This window comes from Balaenoptera ricei, chromosome 20, assembly GCF_028023285.1.
Source record: "Balaenoptera ricei isolate mBalRic1 chromosome 20, mBalRic1.hap2, whole genome shotgun sequence".
NCBI classification, from domain to species: domain Eukaryota; kingdom Metazoa; phylum Chordata; class Mammalia; order Artiodactyla; family Balaenopteridae; genus Balaenoptera; species Balaenoptera ricei.
The window spans coordinates 24,635,536-24,656,870 of NC_082658.1; the positions used below are offsets into that span (position 1 = coordinate 24,635,536).

The window sequence follows — 21,335 nt, forward strand, 5'->3', positions numbered from 1 at the left end:
ACTGAACCATGTCCTGAGCTGGGATCAGGTGTCCCGAGAGCGTCATGTGTTGGTCACAGGGACTGCAGTCTGTATGCGTTTATACGTGAGGATCTCCCTCCCCCAGGAAAGCAGCAGGGCTGCAGTCTCATTCGATCTCCTCTTTACTGTGGATGCCACTGTCACCATCACAGCCACTGGGAGGAGCACACAACTTTAACCCCCTGTGTGCTAAGGGAAAGGGTGGGGGCATTCAGGGCTATAAAACTAGCTATGTACACAGAACATTCTAGGGAGAAAGCCACCCCAAGCACACGTGGGCACAGTGGGAATTGGAGTCTGGAGCTCAGTGGGGGACCGTGTGTGGCAGGCAGGTGTATGCACGTGAGGACATGCAGGGGAAGGGCTCGGGAAGTGGCAGAAACATTGCTGGGGCCACCTGCAGGCTTCAAGCAGCTTGGTTGGATGGCCAACCTCTGGGTCCTCCCAGGTTCCTCGGCTTTAGGGGTGAGCCCCAGGTGAGAAACCCCTCCCTCTTAACTTTGACCTTAAACTCAGAGTGGAGGAAGAGACTGTAGGACCAGGTCCCCAACCAAGGGTCCCCTCCCACTACGCCAGATGTGGCGGGTACCTGGCCCCTTCCTAACACTGACACCAGACCAGGGCCAGGGTACCGGCACGGGCCAAGGGAATAAGGCAAGCAGGGGTGTCCACTTGGAAGGCCAGGGCTGTGGAAGGCAGTGAGGGGGACCTAGGACCCCCAGCAGAGAAGTGGCAGCTCTGGGCTCAGAGAGGAAGAATGCCATGGAAACGTATCTCTGGGACACCCTATCAGGGTGGAGACATCCCCCAATCCTCAGGCACTGCCCACAGAGACTGGACCCAGGGAGATCACCTAGGAGTCTCCATAGGGACAGAGATTGGCACTTAGGGGCCATCACAGACCGGTCACCGCGGTGATTTCCACAGAGACAAGAAGCTGGTCATCAGGGAGAGCCTCCCGCAACCTGGGGTGGGGACAGGGAGGGTCACCATGGTGGCCAGCTCCAGAGACAGCAGTCCATCCTCTTGGGTGCAGATGAGTGGGGTGGCCTCTAGCTGACACGGTACGTGGACGTGTTCTTAGGCTCCGTGCTGGGCACACACCAATCACCGGCCTCCTGGATGGTCTGGTAGTGGCGCCAGGCTGACTTGTTGTAGACGGGCAGGCGTTCCACCGAGTCCGTGGACAGGGCCTGAAGGGCATCAGGGTCAGCCTCTCCTGCTTCCCTGCGCCTTGCCCACTCCTCGGCAGACCAGCCCTGCCCCGGTACGCTCTGGTGGCCACTGATTGTGGCCCACGTGTTAGCCCAGCCAAGTGCCAGACACTGGCTGAGATGACTAACCCAGAAAGACCCATGAAAGGGTCTGTCCCTTCTGTGGCTTGCTCCTGCCCATTCAATAAGGCTGCTCACTTAAAGGTCAGGGAGGGATAGGAAGGAGGCTAGGCTCTGTGACCCTGAACAAGGTCACCAGCTCTGGGCCTCAGTCTCCCCCTGAGCTGAATCAGGAGTTCTCTGTGGTTCCCCCCTTTCCTTCTGAGTCTAGCAAGTCAACGGTTCCCAGAACAAGGTCTTACTCATGCAAACCACAGACTCCCTGAAATTGCCTGCCAACTTAGAAGTGCCTGGTGGCTGGGAACTATAGCTTTGCTCTGATTCTCAGTCTGGAATCAGGAAAAGACTGGAGGGATGGAAAAGAAACCTAATAACAGGCCCGACCTATCAGCAAACTCCCCCAGCCAGACTCTGCAGGCAGGGGCCCTCACCTTGAGATAGATGACAGCGTCAGTCCCAAAGCCCTCCATGGAGAAGAGCTGCAGGTCCCCCTGGAAGTACTTGGCATAGAGGCGGGAAATGGGGAGCCCATACCCGAAGCCAGCCTGCAAGGGGGTGAGAAGGGAGCGTGATGAGACACTGGCCCTGGGCTTCCTGGAACTGCAGGGACTGATGTGCTGAGTGAGAAGGGCCAGGCTGGGGTCGTGCAGGGGGACTCCCAGAACTGGGGTGGGGAGGGGACATGAGAAAGGGACAGCTCTGAGGCAAGATGGGGACTGTGGGATAAAGGAAATCGGTCTGGCAGAGGGAGGAAGGCTGCGGAGCATGGGGCGGGTGGGGAGCAGTAAGCAGGGCAGGGAGGGGGGCTCGGGACTGGTAGCCAGGGGTCTGGGCAGGTCACGGGGCACCTCTTTGTCTCAATTTCCCACACCCAGCTCCGCCTACTCTGCTGGGGATGGACAGGGAGGTGTTGGTGAGCTGAACAACTCCAAGAGAGAGGTAGTTACTTGTGGAGAGAGAGAGGGGAAGGGAGAGTTGAGGAACAGTGACAGACAGACACCCACAGATAGGTAGGTAGGTACAGGCTGGGGAGAGACAGGAGGAGCAGGGAGGCCCAGACGCAGACTCACACACGGCCACACAAGGACGGAGGGACCATGGGAGGTAGGGAAGCGAGAGATGGGCAAGAGTGACAATTTGATAAGGAGACCAGAAGACCAACAGGCATGCTTCAGGAGGCCAGTGCGGGGAACCAGAGTGAAGCCATCTCACCAGTGGGGTTCCCCCGGTGCCAAGCTGAGGCGTGGGGGCCGTGGAGTACATGTAGCTGAAGAGTCGCTCAATCTTCCTCAAGGGAACACCCCCACCTTGGTCACTCATCTGGGGGACATGGGACATGTCAAGGTGTCTCCAGACCTCAGTTTTCTCCACACCCCACCCCTGATCTTCTCAGATCTTCCTCACCCTCAGGGGCTTCCCTTAACCCATCTCCCGGCAGGAGGGAAGTCTCCACACCACTGCTCTCTGGCCCCCAAAGTCAAGGGTCACTTACTTTGATGGAAAGATCTTCCTCGCCCAAGGCCACCATGACCTTGAGAGGTGGGAGAGTGAGGCTGGATTCATGGCTTTCCACAGTCGCTCGCATGGCATTCTGTGGTGGAAAAGGGGTAAGACACAGTGAGAGCAACCTAGACCTCACCACTCCCACCCCCCAACAAAGGACCATCCCCCAGCCTCCTCACCTTGAAGAGTTCAAAAAGCATGTGGTAGAGGTGGGAGGGGACATAGACCATGTGAATTGGCTGTTTGGAGTTGGATGCTGCCAGGGAAGTCCAAACCAAAGATCAGGAAATTGTCAAGAGGTCACCATTCAGCATTCATTCACCAGCATCCAGCACCCAGCACTCAACCACCATCAATTGTCCATCCATCGTCCATCCATCTGCTCATTCGTTCATCCATCTATCCATCCATTCAGTGTCCATTCATCCATCTATCTCTCCGTATAATATCCATCCATTATACAGTATCTGTCTGTCCGTCCAGCCATCCATCCATTCATCAATCATATCCATTCAATATCTATTCGTTCCTCTATCTACCCATTCAATGTCCATCCAACCATCGAATTGTCCCTCAATCTATGCATCTGTTCAAACATCTATCTTTCCCATCTATCCATTCATTCAAAGTACAGATCCATCCTTCCATTCATCCACTGTTTATCTACCCATCTATCCATCATTCATCCACCCAAATAATATCTGTCTATCCTAAATGTAGCCTACTAGCATTCACCTTGATACCAGAATCCCCTGTAGAACTTTTTCACCCAGGGGAGAGGGGAGGGGGCTGCCCAGGTTATTTTGACACGAGCATGCTACTTCCCAAGAATCACTCTATCCTGGAGAGTTTTCTTGGTTTTAGAGACTGAGTGTCTCTTCCTGGTGCCTGGCACAGAGCTTTGTATGTAGCAGAAGCTCAATAAATGTGCAGTGGATCAATGAATGAAGGAAACTCAGGCCCTGTGCTGGGCAGTGGAGACATAAAGTTGAATAAAATTCAATCCTACCCTCTCAGAAATTCAAGTCTAGACAGAGAAACGCACAACTGACTTTCACATTAGGTGCTGTACCCAGAGCTGTGTGCTAGGCCCTGGGCTTGACCCCAGGGATCCTGAAGTAAAGCGGCCTGTCTCTGCCCTTTGGTTTCTGCCAAGTAATTCAAACAGTGCAATTTAGAGGTACGCTTGGGGCAGGCGGTGCCTAACTCTTCCTGGGAGGTCCGGGAAGGCTTTTCAGAGGAGGTGGACTTGAACCGGGTCTTAAGGAAAGACTAGGATGTGGTGGGCAGTGCGACTTCCAGGCACAGAGGCATGAACACCTCAGGTTTCTGGCCCACAGGCCAGGGTGGCTGAGGATCAGGTGGGTGAAGGGGAGGGTAGAGGCCCTGATCCTCCTCACTCCTCCACCTTCAAGGTATTTATCCAGTTCACCCCCTTCTTTTCCTCTCTGCTGCCTTCCCTTCCCCTTGCCTGAATCCGCAATGACCTCCTAACTGGTCTTCCTGTGTCCTCTCCTGCCTCCTCCAACCTCTAAATATCTTTTTTTTTTTTCTTTAATATTTATTTGATTGCACTGGGTCTTAGTTGTGGCAGGTGGGCTCCTTAGTTGCGGCTCACCGGTTCCTTAGTTGTGGCATGTGAACTCTTAGTTGCGGCATGCATGTGGGATCTAGTTCCCTGACCAGGGATCGAACCTGGGCCCCCTGCATTGGGAGCACGGAGTCTTAACCATTGCGCCGCCAGGGAAGTCCCTTCTAAATATCTTTAGAATATTACTCAGATCCTGTCATCACCGTGCTTCAAACCTCCAGTGGCTTTCTGCTGCTCTCAAAATCCCAGCTCCTGTCTGTGGTCCACTGGCCCTGCATGCCTAGCCTCTCTCCCACCCATCACCCCTTTAATCTCCTAACCCCACCACACTGGTCCTTCTGGTCCTCGACTACCCCATCCAAAGTAGGACCCTTGTAGCCATCCTCTTGAATCCGTTATTCCCTTTCTTCTTTTAGTAATAGATGCCTCTCTCCCCCAAAGTTTTGACTAGCACATGGCTACCCAGCTAGAGACTAAATTCCCAGCCTCCCTTGCAGCTGGGAGACTTAGGAAAGTGCTATGTTCAGCTCTTGGGCCCTGCCTTCCACATCCTCTTTCCCCTTCTCCAGGCTGGAGCTAAGACATGAGGGTGGGTGGCCAGCTTTAACCATTCTACCCTAGGGGCTGGGGAGAGGGAAATCTCTCTCTCAAATTAAACCAGTTTTTGGATTTTGGGAAGACAGCCAAACTGATATCCCATCTAATACACTGCTCCTATCCATCTCTGTCATGTTACCCCATTGTGTTTCCTTCCTGTCACTTATCATGACCTGAAATTATCTTGTTTGTTATTTGTTCATTGGTTAAAGGTCCCATTCCCCAACCTCCCCAGTACGGAGAATGTAAGCTCCGTGGGAACGGGGACCTTGCCTGTTGTGTTTACTGCTTAATAAATATTTACCAGATAAATTAATAATAATAATAATACAATAATAGCTCTGCTTCTCCCTCATCCAGGTAACAGTTCATTTCCTGAGTCCCACCTCACTTTCCTCTCCCATGTGCCCAGCCCTTAGACAGACAGACAGGCAGACACACAGCCTCACTCCCTCACCATTGACCTCCTGGATCTCCAGGTCAGGTGAGGCCATGTAATACTTGTCACACAGGAGCTTGGCCATGTCGTAGGCATCTGAGAGAAGAGAGGGGTCATCAGGGAATGGGGTGACCTCCCCCCAGCAGGCAGTCCTCTTGGCACCAACAATGGGCTTCACCAACACTGAACTCATGGGGACGTGGCCCTCACCCACTGGGGAATGGGTCACCGTCTGGCCAGGTAAGATTGGGGGGTCACTGGGGCTCCTCTGTGGGCCAGGCATGGTGGGGACAGCTCACCTTTCACCACCTCAGAGACGCTGCAGTTGGGGTCGATGCTGCCGATGTGTTTGGGGTGGGCTGGGTTGGTGCTGCCGTCAAAGATCAGGGCTGCGGGTGGGAAGGGAGGGCGCGGTTAGCGGGGCCACACAACCCCAGCGCTCCCTCTTCCCCCCCGTTCTCCAGCGCTCCACCCCTACTTCTAACACTTCTGACCCTAACGCTGCACCCCCTCCCCACCCTCCTACCCTCTCTCCCCTGACCCCTGGCCCCTCCAACCCTGGCTCAGGCCAGTCTTGGACCTTTGTAGGCCTGAAGCATTCTTCTCAGAAGTTTCATCCCCATACATTCTACATTATATTTATTCTTCTCTTTTGCTATACATTTAAAAATAACTTTTACCTTCTTGTGTAATTAATGACTGGCTACGATTTCTCAACAATCATAGTTAATACTCCTGGAGTAAGAAACACTGGACAACAACCTGTGTCCTAACATAACGAGACTTTTATGAATACCACGTAAAGAGGCGACACAGTGTTGCATTCTGTAAACATCTGAACAGTGAATGGCCCTGCGCCCGCTCACTGTGCTGGTTGATGAGCATGCGGATGGAGATGCGGCTGAGGTAGAAGCGGTCCAGGAAGTACTGGATGTTCTGGTTGGAGACGGGGTCGTCGCCGTAGGCGTCCTTGTACTCCAGCACGCCCTGCGCCATGGTGGGCACCACGTCATTGTGGCGGTTCCGGATGGTGACCAGGGCGTCGCTGAACCTGCGATGGGGGTAGATGTTGGCCCTCACCTCGCCCCAGCCCTGGGACACCCTCAGACTCTCCCTGCTTCTCTCCACGGTGCCTTCACCCACTCGACTCTCCCCAGCCCACTCCTCTGGAAGCCCACCCCAAATCTCCCACTGCCTGCCTGACAGCCTGGGAACTCCACAGGGGCAGGGCCTGGGTCCCCCTGTCAGACTCAGGGCACACCAAGGATCGGGGGCTGTCTGCCCCCTCAGACTGGAGACCCCTGAGGGCGGGGGCATTTCCTTCATCCTGCTGGCATTTCTGCCCCCGGGGCTGTGGCCCACACCTGCCCTCCCGCCCCCAGCCAAGGCCTCACTCACTGGCTCAGGGTCCGATGGTCCTCAGGGTCCTTGTCCAGGAACTCCATGATGTCCAGGAGACTCTGGACATACCTGTGTGCGGGAGGGGGCGGGGGACGCCTCAGCCCCAGGCCGGGCCCCGGCACACCCGACTCTGCTGACCCTACTTCCGTCCTGTGCCTCCAGTGGGCACCGCCCAGAGCTGGGCCGCGTGGGTTCACAAGCTGCGTCAAAAATGCTCTCACTCTGCTCCCTCCGTACGTGAGTCTCCCCAACGATGCCGCGAGTTATGCAAGAAAGTCTCTAATTTGTTGGTACCTAGAGCGCCTTTGCTTGATATCCTAGAATAGCAGTTCTCAAAGGGAGCTGGTAACCACCCTACCCACAGGTCTCCAGGATTAGGAGACTGAGGCCCAGACCGGGGAGGAGGCCTTGCCCGAGACCAGCAGTGAGAGCAGGCTGGGGCAAGGCACTTAGCTCCCCAGGGCCCGTCGTGGAAGCAGATCTTAGTGTTTGTCCCGCAGGGTTGTTGCTGCATCCCACGGGCACAGGTGGCAGAGTGGCCAGCCCAGAGCTCTCACAGAGCAGGGGTTCAGGGAGGAAGACGACAGCCTCATACTCCCGACTCCAGGCACCAGGAGCTGTGCAATCTCCTAGGGAACTGGATTTTAAATGGTGGGTGGGAAGGACTCGGGGTGGGGTGGGCATGCCCAGCTCTGACACTGGGTAGGGCTGGAGCCCACGGAGAGCCTGAAGGGACCCGGGATGCCCAGATGGTGCCAACCTGGAGCCACTGTGCCCCCGCCCCTACTGCGAGGCAGGACGCCACTGCTTCCCTGCTAACACCTCAGCCCGCAACAGCCCATTGTCCTGGGGAAGGCAGAGAGCTGAGCCTCTCTCCGGCAGAAACACTTCCAGCTGGCAGGAAGGAGGGGCCACCGAGAGCTCTGGGGGGGGGGGGGGGAGGGCCCCCGGGGCCTAACAGTCTCTCCAGAAGAGGCCCCCACCACAGTCAGAAGCATTCCCAGGTACACAGTGCTTTGACCTTGACAGGTAAGAACGGCAGTAATTAGCCCCGTTTCACAGTCTCCTCAACTGAGGCCTGAAGCAGTTCCACAGCTGGGAGGTAGCATAGTGAAGACCGGCCTCCAGCGCTCCTGCCACTATACAGTGCTAGCTGCTCAAAATGCCCAGCCCGTGGGGCCTGCGGTTCCCTCTGCCTGGAACGCCCTGCCCCCTTCACCCACTAACCGCTACTCTTCCCCCTCTTGCTTAACCCAGTAGAGAAGAGGGTAAAAGAGCTAGCTGTGAAGCTGGCTCTGCCGAGTTCCAGGCTGGGTTTTTCCACTTGGAGCTGCGTGGCTCTGGGTAAGTCATGGAACCTCTCTGGGCCTGAGTTTCCTCATCAGGAAAGGGAGGGTTTTGTACCTACTGCTATCACGGCTTTTTGGTGAGAATTAAACGTGATAATTAACAGAGCGCCTAGCAAACAGTGAGCACTCTCTAAATGTTTGCTCTTGTTTCGAACAGTGGTTCAGACACTGTCCACGGCTGAGTGCACCCTCTGAGTCCCCAGGTGGCGCATGACACACACCTCCTGGTTGTACTGGGCGAAGACTCTGAATCACGCCATGTTTGAATCTGTCACGCTCTGGACAGCCACTGATGGCAGGACTGGGGCCGTCCTTGCCCCGCTGCTCCTGCCTGCCCTCCCCACCCTGGGCCCAGCACAACGCCTGGCAAGAGGTGGCAGAGTCACTGGTAGGGGGACCCAAGAGGGCAGAGGAGATCAGCTCCCCCTCAGTGCCCCCTCACTGTCCCCGCAGCCCCGGCAGACAGTCAGAGCGGCCCTCCTTCAGCCTCACCTCGGGCTCCCTGGAGAATAAGAACAGACGACACTTACCCAGTGACCGTTAGAGCTCAGAGTCTACACAGGGTCTCTCATCTCCCAGCAGCCTTCGTGAGCATGTGGCATTTCCCCCCTTTTTCAGACAAGGAAACCAGCTCAGAGAGGGCAGGTAATATGCGCCAGGCCACACAGTAAGCATTCGCACTGGGATTCCAACCCAGGTCTGTCTGATTCCAAGTCTACACCACATGGCCAAGTGCTCACTGTCTACACCGGTCCTAACAGTGATGCTGATGGTGAAGGCGGCCCAGCATTTACTGGCGCCGGCCTTGTGCCAGGGCTCTGCTCTGTGTTCCCCTACTTTAACCTCCACAATGACCCTGTGACGGGGGGGTGAGGGTGCTACCGCTAGACCCATTTTACAGATGAGGAAGTTAACATGCAGAGCTGGGATCCTCTCTCACAGGCCTGTGTTACTCCAAATCCCTCATTCCTTGACCATACCCAGGAGAAAGCTTCATGCTCATGTGATTCTTAGAGGGAGGGGGGATTTGGGAGGAGGACCTGCAAGTATGCAATGGTGGGGACAGGCAGAGAGAGGAGAGGGAGGAGACCAGCTGAGGGGTGGGGGCCCTGGAACCCCTTCCCAAGACCCTGGAGGCAAGCAGAGAGAGCTAGGGGCCCCTGACCAGCTTGGCCAGGAGCGGGGGCAAGGGTAGGATGAGAGCTCTCGCTGCTGGCCCCGCCCCTCTGTGGCTGCTTAATGAACCATAGAGGGCGCTGTCACGTGGCCAGTGAAGCAGAACAAAGGGCACCAGGCTGGACTGGCAATGAGCAGCTCCCGCCCGCAGGGCTCTGGGGAGAGCTGCAGCCTCAGGCCTCAGTCTCCTGACTGTGAAGCAGGGTTTAGAATCCCTACCTGCCTCTCTCGCAGGGCCATTCCTTCAGGGGAGTTGTCCTGAGTGTGCTCTTGGAAGGAAGAGGAGAGGATGACAAAGATTGTCCCAGGGGAACCTTGACCCTGGCCTGAAGCCCCCCAAGGGCCTGGCAGACTAGACCTCACCCTTGGGCCAGATCTTGGTCCTAAAAAGGGAAAGACGCTGGGGAGGGAGTGATGCTGGCTCCTGGGCTGCCCACCCCCGAGGGCCAGAGAAAGAGCTGGGCTTAGACACAGGCGGTCTGGACCAGTGGTGCAATGACAGATGCGCAACCTGCCCTGGGCCTGGCAGAGCAGGCAGTGGGGCCAATGTGACGCCCTAGGGAAGGCCTGGCCTGCCGACCTCAACAGTAAGCAAGGCCTCCCAGGACTTCCTGGGTGAGATCTGGAGCTTCCTTCCCCTCCCCTCCACCGAGGTAATGTGGAAGCCCCAAACCCTGCCTTCTGGGGCTTTCTAGCCATTCCAGAGCCCTGGACTTAGGAGGTGGGAGGAGTGGAATACAGGGAGAGGAGGGAGCGAGACAGCGTGTGTGTGTGTGTGTGTGTGTGTGTGTGTGTGTGTCTGTGTGTGTGTGTGTGTGAGCGTGGGTGTCGGAATGAGTGCCCGGCAGCTGGGGAGGAGGCGTGTGCAGCCTTGCGTGGGCGCAGAGGAGTGGTAAGCAAGTGTGAGTCTGGGCGCCTGCGGGTGTGTGTGCACCACGTACTAGTGTCCACAGCCACTGGGGACCAGGGGTGTGAACAAGGCAAAGGCCCTGTGAGGAGGGGAGAGGGGGCAGACGTGTCCTCCATCTATCTGGAAGCTGCTTGTGGAGGGGTGGTGGGCACGGCCCTGAGCCAGGCCGACCTGGGTCCCATTGCTGGTGGTGCCACTCAGGTTCCCGCGTGTGAAGTGGGCTTCGTAGCAGCAGGTGCGGATTAGAGGAGATGATGCTGGTGGCCGGTCTCCACTCTGATTACATAAGTGGTGGCTGAGGGATTCAATGGCAGGGTTTGGCCCTGGGTGCCCGGAACCTGTGAGGTGGTCATTCTTTTCAAGGACAAGGACTGGGTTTGCGGTCTACATACCTTGCTGATGCAAGGGAAGTTCATAAGAAGGTGCTGGTGATACCCCCTGCCACCCTCTTCCTTACACCCCTGCAAAGGCTCTACTGGTGACAGGAGTGACTCGCTGTCATTTGATTCTAGTCTGCAACTATCACTCAACCCTCCATTTTCTCGAAGTACATCCCCACCGACTCCACGCCCTTCCTCAGGCTGTCTTTCTCTCCTGAGAGGAGGCAAGGTTACCGCTCTGTGCCCCCACAATACTAGCCATCAAACAATCTCTGTAAAGAAAATCTACTTTCCCACTGACTTGCTCTGTGAGCTTAGAAATCTCTGACTCCTGGTCACTGTCCCAGAGTGCGGTTCTTTCCTTTCCCTTCAAGAACGCAGCCTCCAGATCACACAGCCTGGGCTGGAATCCCAGTGGAATACCACTTATTACCTGAATGAGCTCAGACAAGTTTCTTAATCTCTCTGAACCTCAGTTTCCTCATCTACAAAATGGGGATAATAACAAGGCCTACTTCATCAGGTTGTTGTGAAGTTAAATGAATTAATACGTGGACACGCTTAGAACAGCTCCTGATGGCCAGCAGGCCCTCCAGGCAGGTCTGCTTCTGTCATCGTCATCATTATTATTACTACACTGTGAAGAGAACCTCTGCCACAGCACATCATCTTTGTCCTGGAGGTGCTGTTGCCAGAAGCTCGCAGACATCACGCACGCTTAGAGAGTTCCGTGTACTTTCACATCCAGCAGTGGCACCTGACCCTTAGAAACAGAACGGATCCCCATTTTACAGATGAGGAAGCCGAGGCTCAGAGGGGCCGTGTGGTTGGCCAAACATTAAGTGTCTAGCAAGCAGCAAAGCCAAGCCTCAGAGTCAGACATGCCGGCGCCACACCCAGGGCTTTCCTCTACCTTCCAGTCACTTCCAAAACAAGTTCCCACAACACCAAGTCTGTCCGGTTGAAATAATACATCAGGTTTGTTTAGAGCCAGGAATTCTCCACTTGCCCACAGTGATTCCTGCCTGGAACCTTTCCCCAGCTGAATAGAAACTCCATTAGCTGTTGCCACAGATTAACTATTACCTCTGCTCCTACTGATAGCAGGTGCACAGGGCTTGTCCATTTCCAAAGGGGAGGTTTTGCTCCTCACTCATCAGACTCTGAGGCTAGTGGGCCTCTTGCCAGGCTCTCTGATAGGTCGTCCCCCTCCTCTCCTGCAAACTCTACCCACCTCCAGCGCCTCCATCATCCAAGCTGGCAAGGGGGTTCCCCTGGATAGGGAGCTCTGCCCTCTCTCACAGGCAGCCGCCTCAGAGAGTCCTTCCTTCCCTCAGACCACAGTCTCTCTTGCTGCAGCTGATGCCCATTCTCGAAACAATCTCAGCAGGCGGTCTCTTCAGTGCGTCAGCACACTCTAGCAATACCTTGGCCTGCTCCCCTCTAAGCGAGTCATCCACTGGGAAGTATTCCCTTTTGTCTAACTTCACTCCCTCCTGCTGTTGCCGGACATTACTTCCCAGCTTTGAGGGAAGAATAACGTCAGGCCAAGCCCCCCACACGTGTAACTGAGTTTCAGGAAGGGACTCTGTGGGCTTCGGGGGCATCACGGGCAGTTCAGCAGCTCCCTGCCCTCCCTCCCCACATCCCCTGACTCTTCTAGGAACACGGTGTCCAGGGAGGGGCCTGAGAAGCCTTGTCCTGGAGTCAGGGACCAGCTGGAGAGGCGGTCAGGTCACTCAGCTGGAAAGATCTGGAGGAGGGCTGGGCAGAACAGATGGCACCTTCTGTCCCTCCCCATGCCCTCCACACTGCCTGATGGCAGGAAATGCCGGTTGGCTCAGAGGTCTTGGACCTCTAAGGGACAGGGCCCAGCGAGGGGTGACCTTGTTGGGCTACATGCAAATCAGGCTCTGCCCTCTGTCCCCCCATCCACCTTCACCGCTTGCACTAACAGCACTATATCCACAAAGTGAGCGCTCAGATGCCCTAGCCGGGCCCTCTCTGGCCTCTGCACCTTTGCACAAGCAGTTCCTTTGGCCTGGAATGCCCTTCCCTCCCTTCTAGGTCAGGGTTCAGTTAGGCACCCTGTAAGGCCCAGTGACACGTCACCTCCTCTCTGCGTCCATTTCAACTTCCGCACAACTTTCTGATTCAACTGAAATTCACTGTGCATAGATCGTGTGCCTGGTCCTTCCTTACCTTATCCTCATTTAATTAGGGTAAGTCATGCATATGCATATTCATGCATAGAAAAAAGCTGGAAGGGCATCAATAAAGGGCACTTACGAAACCTTAACAGTGTTTGGTTAAGGGGTGGAGGGTAGTGGTTGGCATTCCCTTTTATCTACTTTTCTGTGTTCTCCAAATGTCAAAGTGAACATGTCATACTTCTGCAACGAGGGGAAAAAACCCAATCAATGTTATTTTAAAATAATACTTTGCTTTTAATTTAAATAAAACTAACTTTTCAGCAGCTTACTGCTCCTGCCACTATGTAGCTCTTAGTTTGCCCTCTTCTACTCTCCCCGTGAGATCACAGGCTCCCTGAGGGCAGCTGCTGCTACTGTTTCTTTAACCTAACACGGCACTGGGCTCGAAGTAGGTGTGGTTGTCGCGAATCCAAAAGGAAACCACAGCCATACCACACCTGCCACAGCCAGAAGCAAGGGCAAAAGATTTCTGCACACATGCCACTGACGATCAACCATGATTACGCATTTACATACCCAGTTACAGAGCAAATTCTTGTTCCTTCTTCATGTGACTGGCCTCTGGCTAATGTCATTCAGTTACTTATCCCTGGACAGAATTTTTGAGTAAACTTTACTGAGGATTTCTCTCTGCTACTGCTGCTCTGTGCAATAAACTTTTGGTCTTTGCCCGTCCAAAGCTCTTTGGAGTTGGTACTGTGCCATCTTTGTGTCTATTCGAGTGTTTTCCAACATCCAAAACACGCTGACTTGTTTGGATTATATAATTTGAAGATTAGCTTCTTCCTGTTTCTGCTTCCCACAAAGTTGCTTCAGGTAAATACTATCCAACAGGTGCTAGATTTTCAGGACCAGGGCTGGTGGCAAATGCTGACATTAGCCTGATTTGGGTTTTTGGCTGTGAAAATGATGATTTCCTAGGCGGATCCTGTGTTTCCAGAGAATGGAGGGTGGTGAGTAGAGGGCTGTCCTATAGACATGGAGGCTATGAGCTTGATCTGAGTCCCTGCTCTGGCCTAGGATTCCCACTTGACCCTAGGAACTCCCCTACCTCTCGGAGTCCCTGTGCCTCTCCTCTTTCCCCACCTCCCTCAAGGTTCCTGGGAGCAGGGGGCATCTGACAATGGGGTGGGAGGTGCGGGGACCTATTCAGGGGTCTCACCAGCTCTGTACCAGCTGCACCGAGGGTGTGCTCAGCACCCGGTCGGGAAGCAGGTTGATCTCTTTCATGATGTTGGCCAGGCGCACAGGCAACTCCTGCCTGAGGAAGGTGAATGAGGTTTTCTCACAGGCATTGCTGGACCCTGGTGGGAGAGGGAAGGGTGAGCTCACAGAGTTACAAAGCACTGGAGCCAGAGGACATCTTGGGGGGGGGGGCGGGGTCAGGTCACTAAATCCTTCATTTCCTGAGGGTTCAGAAGAGAAGAGATGGAGGCATGGGACAAGGAGCCTTTCCTGACCCCTGCACTGACCGCCACACCACCCAGCCTAACCCTTAGGGAGGTTGCATCCTCTCCCCACCCCCAGCTGAACCCTGCTTGCCTTCAACCACAGGGAAAAGGGCCACCCTGGGCCCACTGGGAGCTGCCTCCAGCCCAAGTTATCTCACTTCTTCTCCTTCTTTCCTTCCTAGTAGACACTCACTTTGGGGGGGTTGATCCAGGTGGGCAGAAGGGCCTGGGAAATCCATCCCTACCTTGGGATGAGCTCCCCCTGGCTGAGGGGAGCTATGCTCAGACCACCGCAGCTGCAGGGTCCCGGCGTCATCTCTGGCCCAGCTGGTCTTTATGCCCATTGTAGAGCTGCCCCTACGTTAATGCCCGCCCACCTGTGAGGTAGACAGGGCCTGAGAACCGGGGCCCAAATACTCTGATCCTTGGTCTGGCTTGAAAATGAAGAGGGAGTAGAGGACTGAATGAGGCCATGGTCTAGAGTCAGGAGACCTGGGTTCTAAGTCCAGGTTCTGCTTTCAACTGTCATCCAGTGCATGTCACCATCCTTCTGAAGGTCTATTTCCCTCACTGAACTCCAAGTGGGGGACCAAACTCTACTGTGGGCTCCTCCCTGCTGTGACAGTTCTGTCAACTGTGGTCCAGTCTGGACTGGACAGATGCTGGGGGCTGGGAGTGGGCTCAGGAGGCTTTCCTACATGGGGGGAGCTCAAACAGGGAGGGGGGCAGGCGGACAAGTCTTGGGGAACAGGTGCTCTGTGTCCTGGCTGCCACCTCCCCGCCCTGTCCCATCAGTGACAAAGCTGTAACCTAAGCCAGGCTCTGTCTCCTTGACTCTTGAGAGACCTGGGCAACCCCTCCTAATCCCCAGCTGGCACCATAGAAATTCCGTGTGAACAGACAGGGTCCACACAATGCCTCTTTCAGTCCCCACGTTGGCACAGCCTTGCCACCCCCAGAACACTGATGGTAGGCGACCCTGGCCCAGGAACCCAGGGGGCAGCCAAGGATGGGTACAAGCTACCTAACTCCATCTCATGGTGCCCCGGACCCCTGCCCGGCTGGGGTAAGATGGCCAGGCCACAGCAGATTTGATCTGCAAGTGTCCTTGCCCTCTAGGACAGCTGGGGGCCAGCTCCTTCAGAGGGCGGAGGTGTACCGGCCAGGGCCTCTCTCCTGTTGACTCATCTGAAAGAGCCCCCTCCCCCAACCGACCCCTCCACGTCCACCCCTGCGCAGGTCTCCTTCCAGATGGCTACACCTCCCAGGGCTGCCTTGTCACTCCCACCAGCATCCTCCTCATTTCCTCTCTGACTTTCACTTTTAGAGTCGCCAGGACAACCCCCAGTAACCCTTTAGTGCCTGCTTACACCCTCCTGCTCCAACATCACCGCCTCACTGCCCCTTCCTCTCCAAGACCCCTCACAAAGCCCGGGAAGACATCTTGGACCCTTCCTTCTCAGTGCCCCCCCTTCCCGCTAACAGCTCAGTCTCTTCAGTCACGGTGCCCTTAACCCTTTCAAGCCCGGCGGCCGGCCCCTTCCTCCCCGTTAACCCTTTCCTGTCTGGACCCCTGCAAGCAAACCTTCCATGTCACTCGGCCTCCCTTACCCTCCGTGTTAATCCTTCATGGCCAGGACTCCTTCACTCCACCCCCACCCCCCGCGGGCCCTCGCTGCCAGCCGCCTCCTGCCCACTCGTACCGAAGTCCAGAAACTGCTTCATGGAGAGCGGGGACGGGGAGAACTTGCTGAAGTGCTCGATGTACTTGGGCGCCCCTGCCAGGGACGCATTCTTCAGCAGCGCGCGGACCCAGCGCATGGCGGCAGCGGCCGCGCCTCCGGCTCGGGCTCCGGTCCCCGCGCGGGCAGCGCTGGCGCTCCGTTCGGCCCAGGCGGGCCCAGCGTCGCAGCTGCCGCCTACTCCCCACCCCTGCCCTGGCGGGGCTCCGAATCCCGGCCAATCGGCTCGTCGCGGCGCCCCGACGTTGCCAATGGCGGCTCACAAACAACTCCCGGAGAGCCAGTAGCCTCTCGCCCCGGCACGTGGCTGCCCCTGGGCCCGCCCCCTTAACCCGTTGTTTACCCTGAGAGGCCTGGTGTTTTCAAGAGGCCGCGCCGAGGGCCCGCCTCCCGGGCGTCACCACGCGCTTTCCTCCTCCCGGCCTAGCCCGGGTTAACCCCTGCCTCTGCTCCCCAGAGGCCCGTCATTCCCTTTCCTCTTACACTCCTTCCTTTCCCCGCTCCCTCCCTGAATCTCCTTCACTTGCCTTCCCTGAGATCGTCCGGGTAGCTTTGAACGCATTCCTTTCCTCCCAAAGGGGTCTGATTCACCTGTCCCGAATTCCACACACCTGCTCTCCCTCAGGGGTCTGGTGGGTTTCCAGTCCTGATGAGTGACTCAGACTGTGAATGTTTGCTAACTCCGGGTTCGGGATGCAAGCCCACGCTAATCCCTCATAAAGAAATGCAACCCACCCACTTCCACAAATATCCAAGAGCTCAGGAAAAGGCGGCATTTTGCTTTTCCAGTTAAAAAACACCCAACCCCCTAACTAACAATGAACTTTTCAGAACACTTTTATTTTATTACTCCCTACTCATTTGACCTGAGAAAGCAAACTTTTCCGCACTGGGCTTCCTTAGAGAAAGGTCCTTGAAGGTGATTTATGCTGGAGGCCGAGAGCACACCCTTGCCCAGCAGCCCGGCTCTCCCGTGGGAACATAGTGCGCCCTCTTGTGGTCGAACGTGGTAAGTCCTGTTCCCCCCACCCCTCCCACTTGCCCCTTTGAGGTGTTTTTCACCCTTCAGTCCTTGGCTGGCACTCACCATGTGCCTAATAGGTGCTAGGCTTATACGCTGGGAACGGGAAACATAGACAGGATTGGGACATGGTCTTTTCCCTTGATTATTTCATTTCTCAGTTTGAGAGAGAGCTGCATAAGTAAATAATTAAATAGTTATAACAGAATGCAATTACAGCCAATGCAGAGCTATGTGCAAGGCTTCACAATGGAAGGGACTCTCTTAGCTGAATGAATAATAACCTATGTGCCAGGCACTGTTTGCATGCATCATCTCATTTAATTCTCCAGACAGCTCTACTGTGCTACTATTATCCCCATTTTATAGATGAGGAAAGAGGTTCAGGGATCATTTTCAACTGCAAATCTGAAGGTGTTACTTCTCTTGCTCACAGCCTTTTGATGGCTCTCCACTTCTTACTGGAGCCTTTCTAGCTCTCACATGATCTGATTTGGCTTAACTCTCCAGCCTCATCTCTCCACATTCCCCTGCTCAACTCCCAGCCATACTTATCTACTGCCTTGAACCAGCCTCCAATCTCCCCACTGTTGCAAATGCTGTCTCTTACCCATGGATCATGCTTTCTTCTCACTTTCACCTACCCATTCTTCAGGCCCCTGACCCCCCAGGCTGGGTTATGGGCTCCCTCCAAAAGTTCCTTAGGCCTCCTGATCTAGCACTATTTTAGCTCTTATCACACCAAGTGGTAATCATCTGCTGACTCATCTGTCTCCCCAACTAGACTTTAAGCTCCACGAGGGCAGGGCTGTATTGGTCTTATTCAGCACTCTGTCTCCAGCACCAGGCACAGCACCCAGCACATTGAACGGAAAAGAAGGAGAAAAAAGAAGTTGAGGTCACCGGGAAGACAGGCCACAGAGGTATCAGGGAGGACCACTGAACATCCCTCAGGCTAGCAATTAGGTCATTGACGATGTTGGTGAGTTCAGTCTTCAAGTTGCCCAGAAGAGTGTATGAAATACTATATGTAAAAAGCCAAGCCCTGTGCCTGGCACACAGTAAATAATTAATAAATAACAGCTATTACTATTATTATCAAAATTAATGTAGCAAGGAAAAGGCCATGACCTCTGAGGCTACATGTAAGCGACAGAAAGAGATTTCCCATGATTGTCCCCTTAGAGCTGGACTTCCATAATGGGGCTCTGAGCTTGGATTAAATTCCTCCTGCAGAGATTGCTGAAGGGTAGTAATGGGAGTGGTGTGGTGTGGTGTCAAGCTAGGTAAGGTGATGGGAGGTAACAAAACCCCCCAAATTCCCAAATTTCCCACTAAATGTACAACGTGGGTAGGTGGGGGGCTCTCAAGGACTCAGACTGACAAAGCTTTATCTCAACACAGGCTTCCACAGCAGCAGAGTTAGGAGAAGCAGAACTGGGAGAGTCTCACCCAGCAATTAACTGTCTCAGCCCAGAATTGATTCCGTTCCCTCTGGCAGACAACTCGTTGGCCGGAATGGCCTCACATGGCCTCATCCAACCAGGAGGGCCCAGGAAATGCAATCCAGCCCTGTGACCAGAGAAGAGAATGCCCTTATGAGTTCTTTTACTGATATAAAAGCCAAGACCCTCTTCTGAAACTGTTCGGAGGTGCTGCAGCTCCAAGGAGCTCAAGAAGCTTGGCATTATAAAGGGTCCTTTTCTATAAAGTGGACATTGCTGTATCTCTGCCAGTATGTTTCTTTCATGAAAGGGTAGCTGCACCAGTCCTGAAAAATGACTGCTTATTCTCACAACTGTGTGTGTGAGACAGACGGTGTGTTCTTATCCAAACAGGTGCTCACAGGAGGTGGGGGGCTGGGCCTGTGAAGCTGGCCAGAGGGATGTGGAGATCCCCCTTCTTTCTTCAGCAGGAAGTGGTTGCAAAGGACTGGACCGAGCTGCACGGAACTCTGCTCAACCTGAGCTGGGCTTTGGCAGCCCACACGTGTATTATTCCTGGCCTAGTGAATAACCCAGATTCTGGAAAACAAACTGAGGTCTCCGGTTACTGGTTCTGAGAGCTCTGGGTAGGGGCTGGGGTTTTCCTGGAGGAATTGGACATTTCACTGTCAATCAGTGACAAATCCCAGCACAGAAAGTGAGGGGGTGGGCTCTGGTAGAGAGTGGGGAGGGCAGACAGCTGGCACAGGAAGGCAGACACGTCAGGAGGAGACCGAGACAGCGGCTGGGTCTGAGGGCTCTGAGTAGCTGAAGTGAAGATTAGTCTCTAGGCTTCTCTGGGTAGTAATTTCCGGCCTTCTTTCTTGCCAAAGGTCACCGCCTTAGGGACAATTAACAGAAGGACCTGTGCCACAATTTAGGACAACCTTAGCGCAGAGGAGGCAGCGGAGAGCTTGACCCAGTGCTGTGGCTGTGGACTCAGGACAGAAGCACGTCTGGAGGAACTGCCGCAGACTAGGGCTCCAGGTACTCCTGCCCAGAGGCTAGGACATGGATACTATGACCTTTCAGTTTTTCCGGGCTTGGGTCACTGGTCCACCTTCTGATTGACTCATCATGGTGCCTAGAGCTGGCTGTGGGGAAACTGAGGCAGTAAAGCAGGTTCTTGTCTGAATTTAGCCACCAGATGAGGGCTCTCGGCTCTCCACCCATGCACCCAGCCTCGCTCCACCACTACCCGGGACTACCTGCTTCTACAGCAGAGTAGCTTCCTGCCTCTTCCAGACCCTGCACACCACCACCTCTTCCCCAGGCCCGGCGCACTGTCCACCAAGAAGCCATTTGGATTCCATCCAGTCTACTCAGGTCTTTTCTCTCATCTCATGTTCTGGATCTCAGTTATGTGACCATGACCATCCCTTAGACTGGGACACCCCTGAGAACAGGAGCAGGTATCTCCACCATAGAGTTTCACCCTCCCAACCTCTAAGAGCCCTGCACCTGGCTTTGTCCACCTGGGGGTCAGCTAGGTAGCATGATCCGTCAGACCAAATGGCGTTGGTGAGGCATGGGGGTGGATGGAGGCAGATGCAGCGTGTACGAACTGGGAGCTCTTTACTGGCTGCCGTGAGAAGCCTATATACAAAGAAGGCACGAGGAGGGGGAGGGAGCTCCCCTGCTACAGTACCATGGAAGTGGGGAGGGGTTGGGGGGGGGCCTGCCAATAGGCAGGGGTCAGGAGAGGTTTTCTGGAACCAGCCTCAACTTCTAGAATGGGCCACAGGGGAGAAGGCAGAGCTAACCTGGCTCTGAAAGCCAAGGGCAGCCAAGAGCTCCACTTCTAGGTCTCCAACCCATGGTCAGTGGGGGCAGAGTGGGGTCTGGCTGATGTGGCATCATGGGGCTCCCTCCCTGTTCTACATTCAAGTGTCGCTCCCTCTGTGATCTTGTGGGGGTCCCTCCAGGCCAGGATGGTAATGTGGGTGAAAAGTGGTATCTGCTCTGTATCCTTCCAACATCTCCTTGGCCCAGGACCAGTCCCCTCTTCTGTTGAGGATTCCATCATGCTCCCAGGGCAGTCCCAGCACAGTGTGTCCTGCCTGTCTAGCACTGTGTCCATCTTTGCTTCTTAGGGCTGAATTTCCTGCCAGTGCATGGAATGGCCATGGCTGAGGACAGAGGTTTCGCAACGATTCATGAAAGAAAGCCATCCTGGGGACCTTCCTTCTAGTTCCTTCCGCTCTTGGGTCTGAGCATGCCAGGTCCTGCGAACACCCCCTTGGACAACCTTAGGCAGGCTCCGACTCTCTGGCATGGGTACTGGGAGCTGCACCGGGGGCCTGTCAGTAGTTTTCATCTTGAGGACAGAGTCAATCCAGTGACTATGGCTCACGATGGGTCCAGTGTGAACAGAGAAGGTGTCACCACATTGGGGGCCTCTTCCTCCTGGCTCTGGTGGAGGCCCTTTGGCTTGGTTATGGCACAGGCAGAGGCTGGGACACGCATGTCCATGCACCATCTGGGGTGCACAAGCACACTCCACAAGCAGTGGGACCCATATGTGCTCATATGTGTCCAGGGCACAGGGCTGTGGTGCTCAGCAATGCAAGTTCCACGGCCCCAGCCCTCCTTCGGGGAGAAGGCCATGGCCGGACGGCACGTGCATACACTTTAAGAGGTGTGTGTGCCCGAGCCTGCTGGTGCCAGCCAAAGGCAGTAGCCCCTGTGGACTGTCAGGGCATAACTTATGATAAATAGAAGAA

General features: G+C 55.0%; 1 protein-coding gene across 2 annotated transcripts; it reads right to left on the bottom strand.

The window, feature by feature from the left end:
* Positions 1-125: 125 nt before the first annotated feature.
* PDK2 (pyruvate dehydrogenase kinase 2) lies at positions 126-16,283 on the bottom strand. 2 transcript variants are annotated; one of them, XM_059908499.1, is made up of 11 exons: positions 16,069-16,283; positions 14,077-14,218; positions 6,884-6,955; positions 6,352-6,536; positions 5,785-5,874; positions 5,504-5,581; positions 3,038-3,114; positions 2,848-2,946; positions 2,568-2,675; positions 1,787-1,900; positions 126-1,214 (listed from the first exon to the last, which is right to left on the bottom strand). In XM_059908499.1, the coding sequence occupies exons 1-11, from the start codon at positions 16,184-16,186 to the stop codon at positions 1,074-1,076; spliced, it is 1,224 nt and encodes a 407-aa protein (XP_059764482.1). In that variant the 5' UTR covers positions 16,187-16,283; the 3' UTR covers positions 126-1,073. The 2 variants fall into 2 exon arrangements, with proteins under 2 accessions (XP_059764482.1, XP_059764481.1); XM_059908498.1 differs by lacking the exon at positions 14,077-14,218 and having other exon boundaries at positions 16,069-16,148.
* Between the last annotated feature and the right edge of the window lie 5,052 nt (positions 16,284-21,335).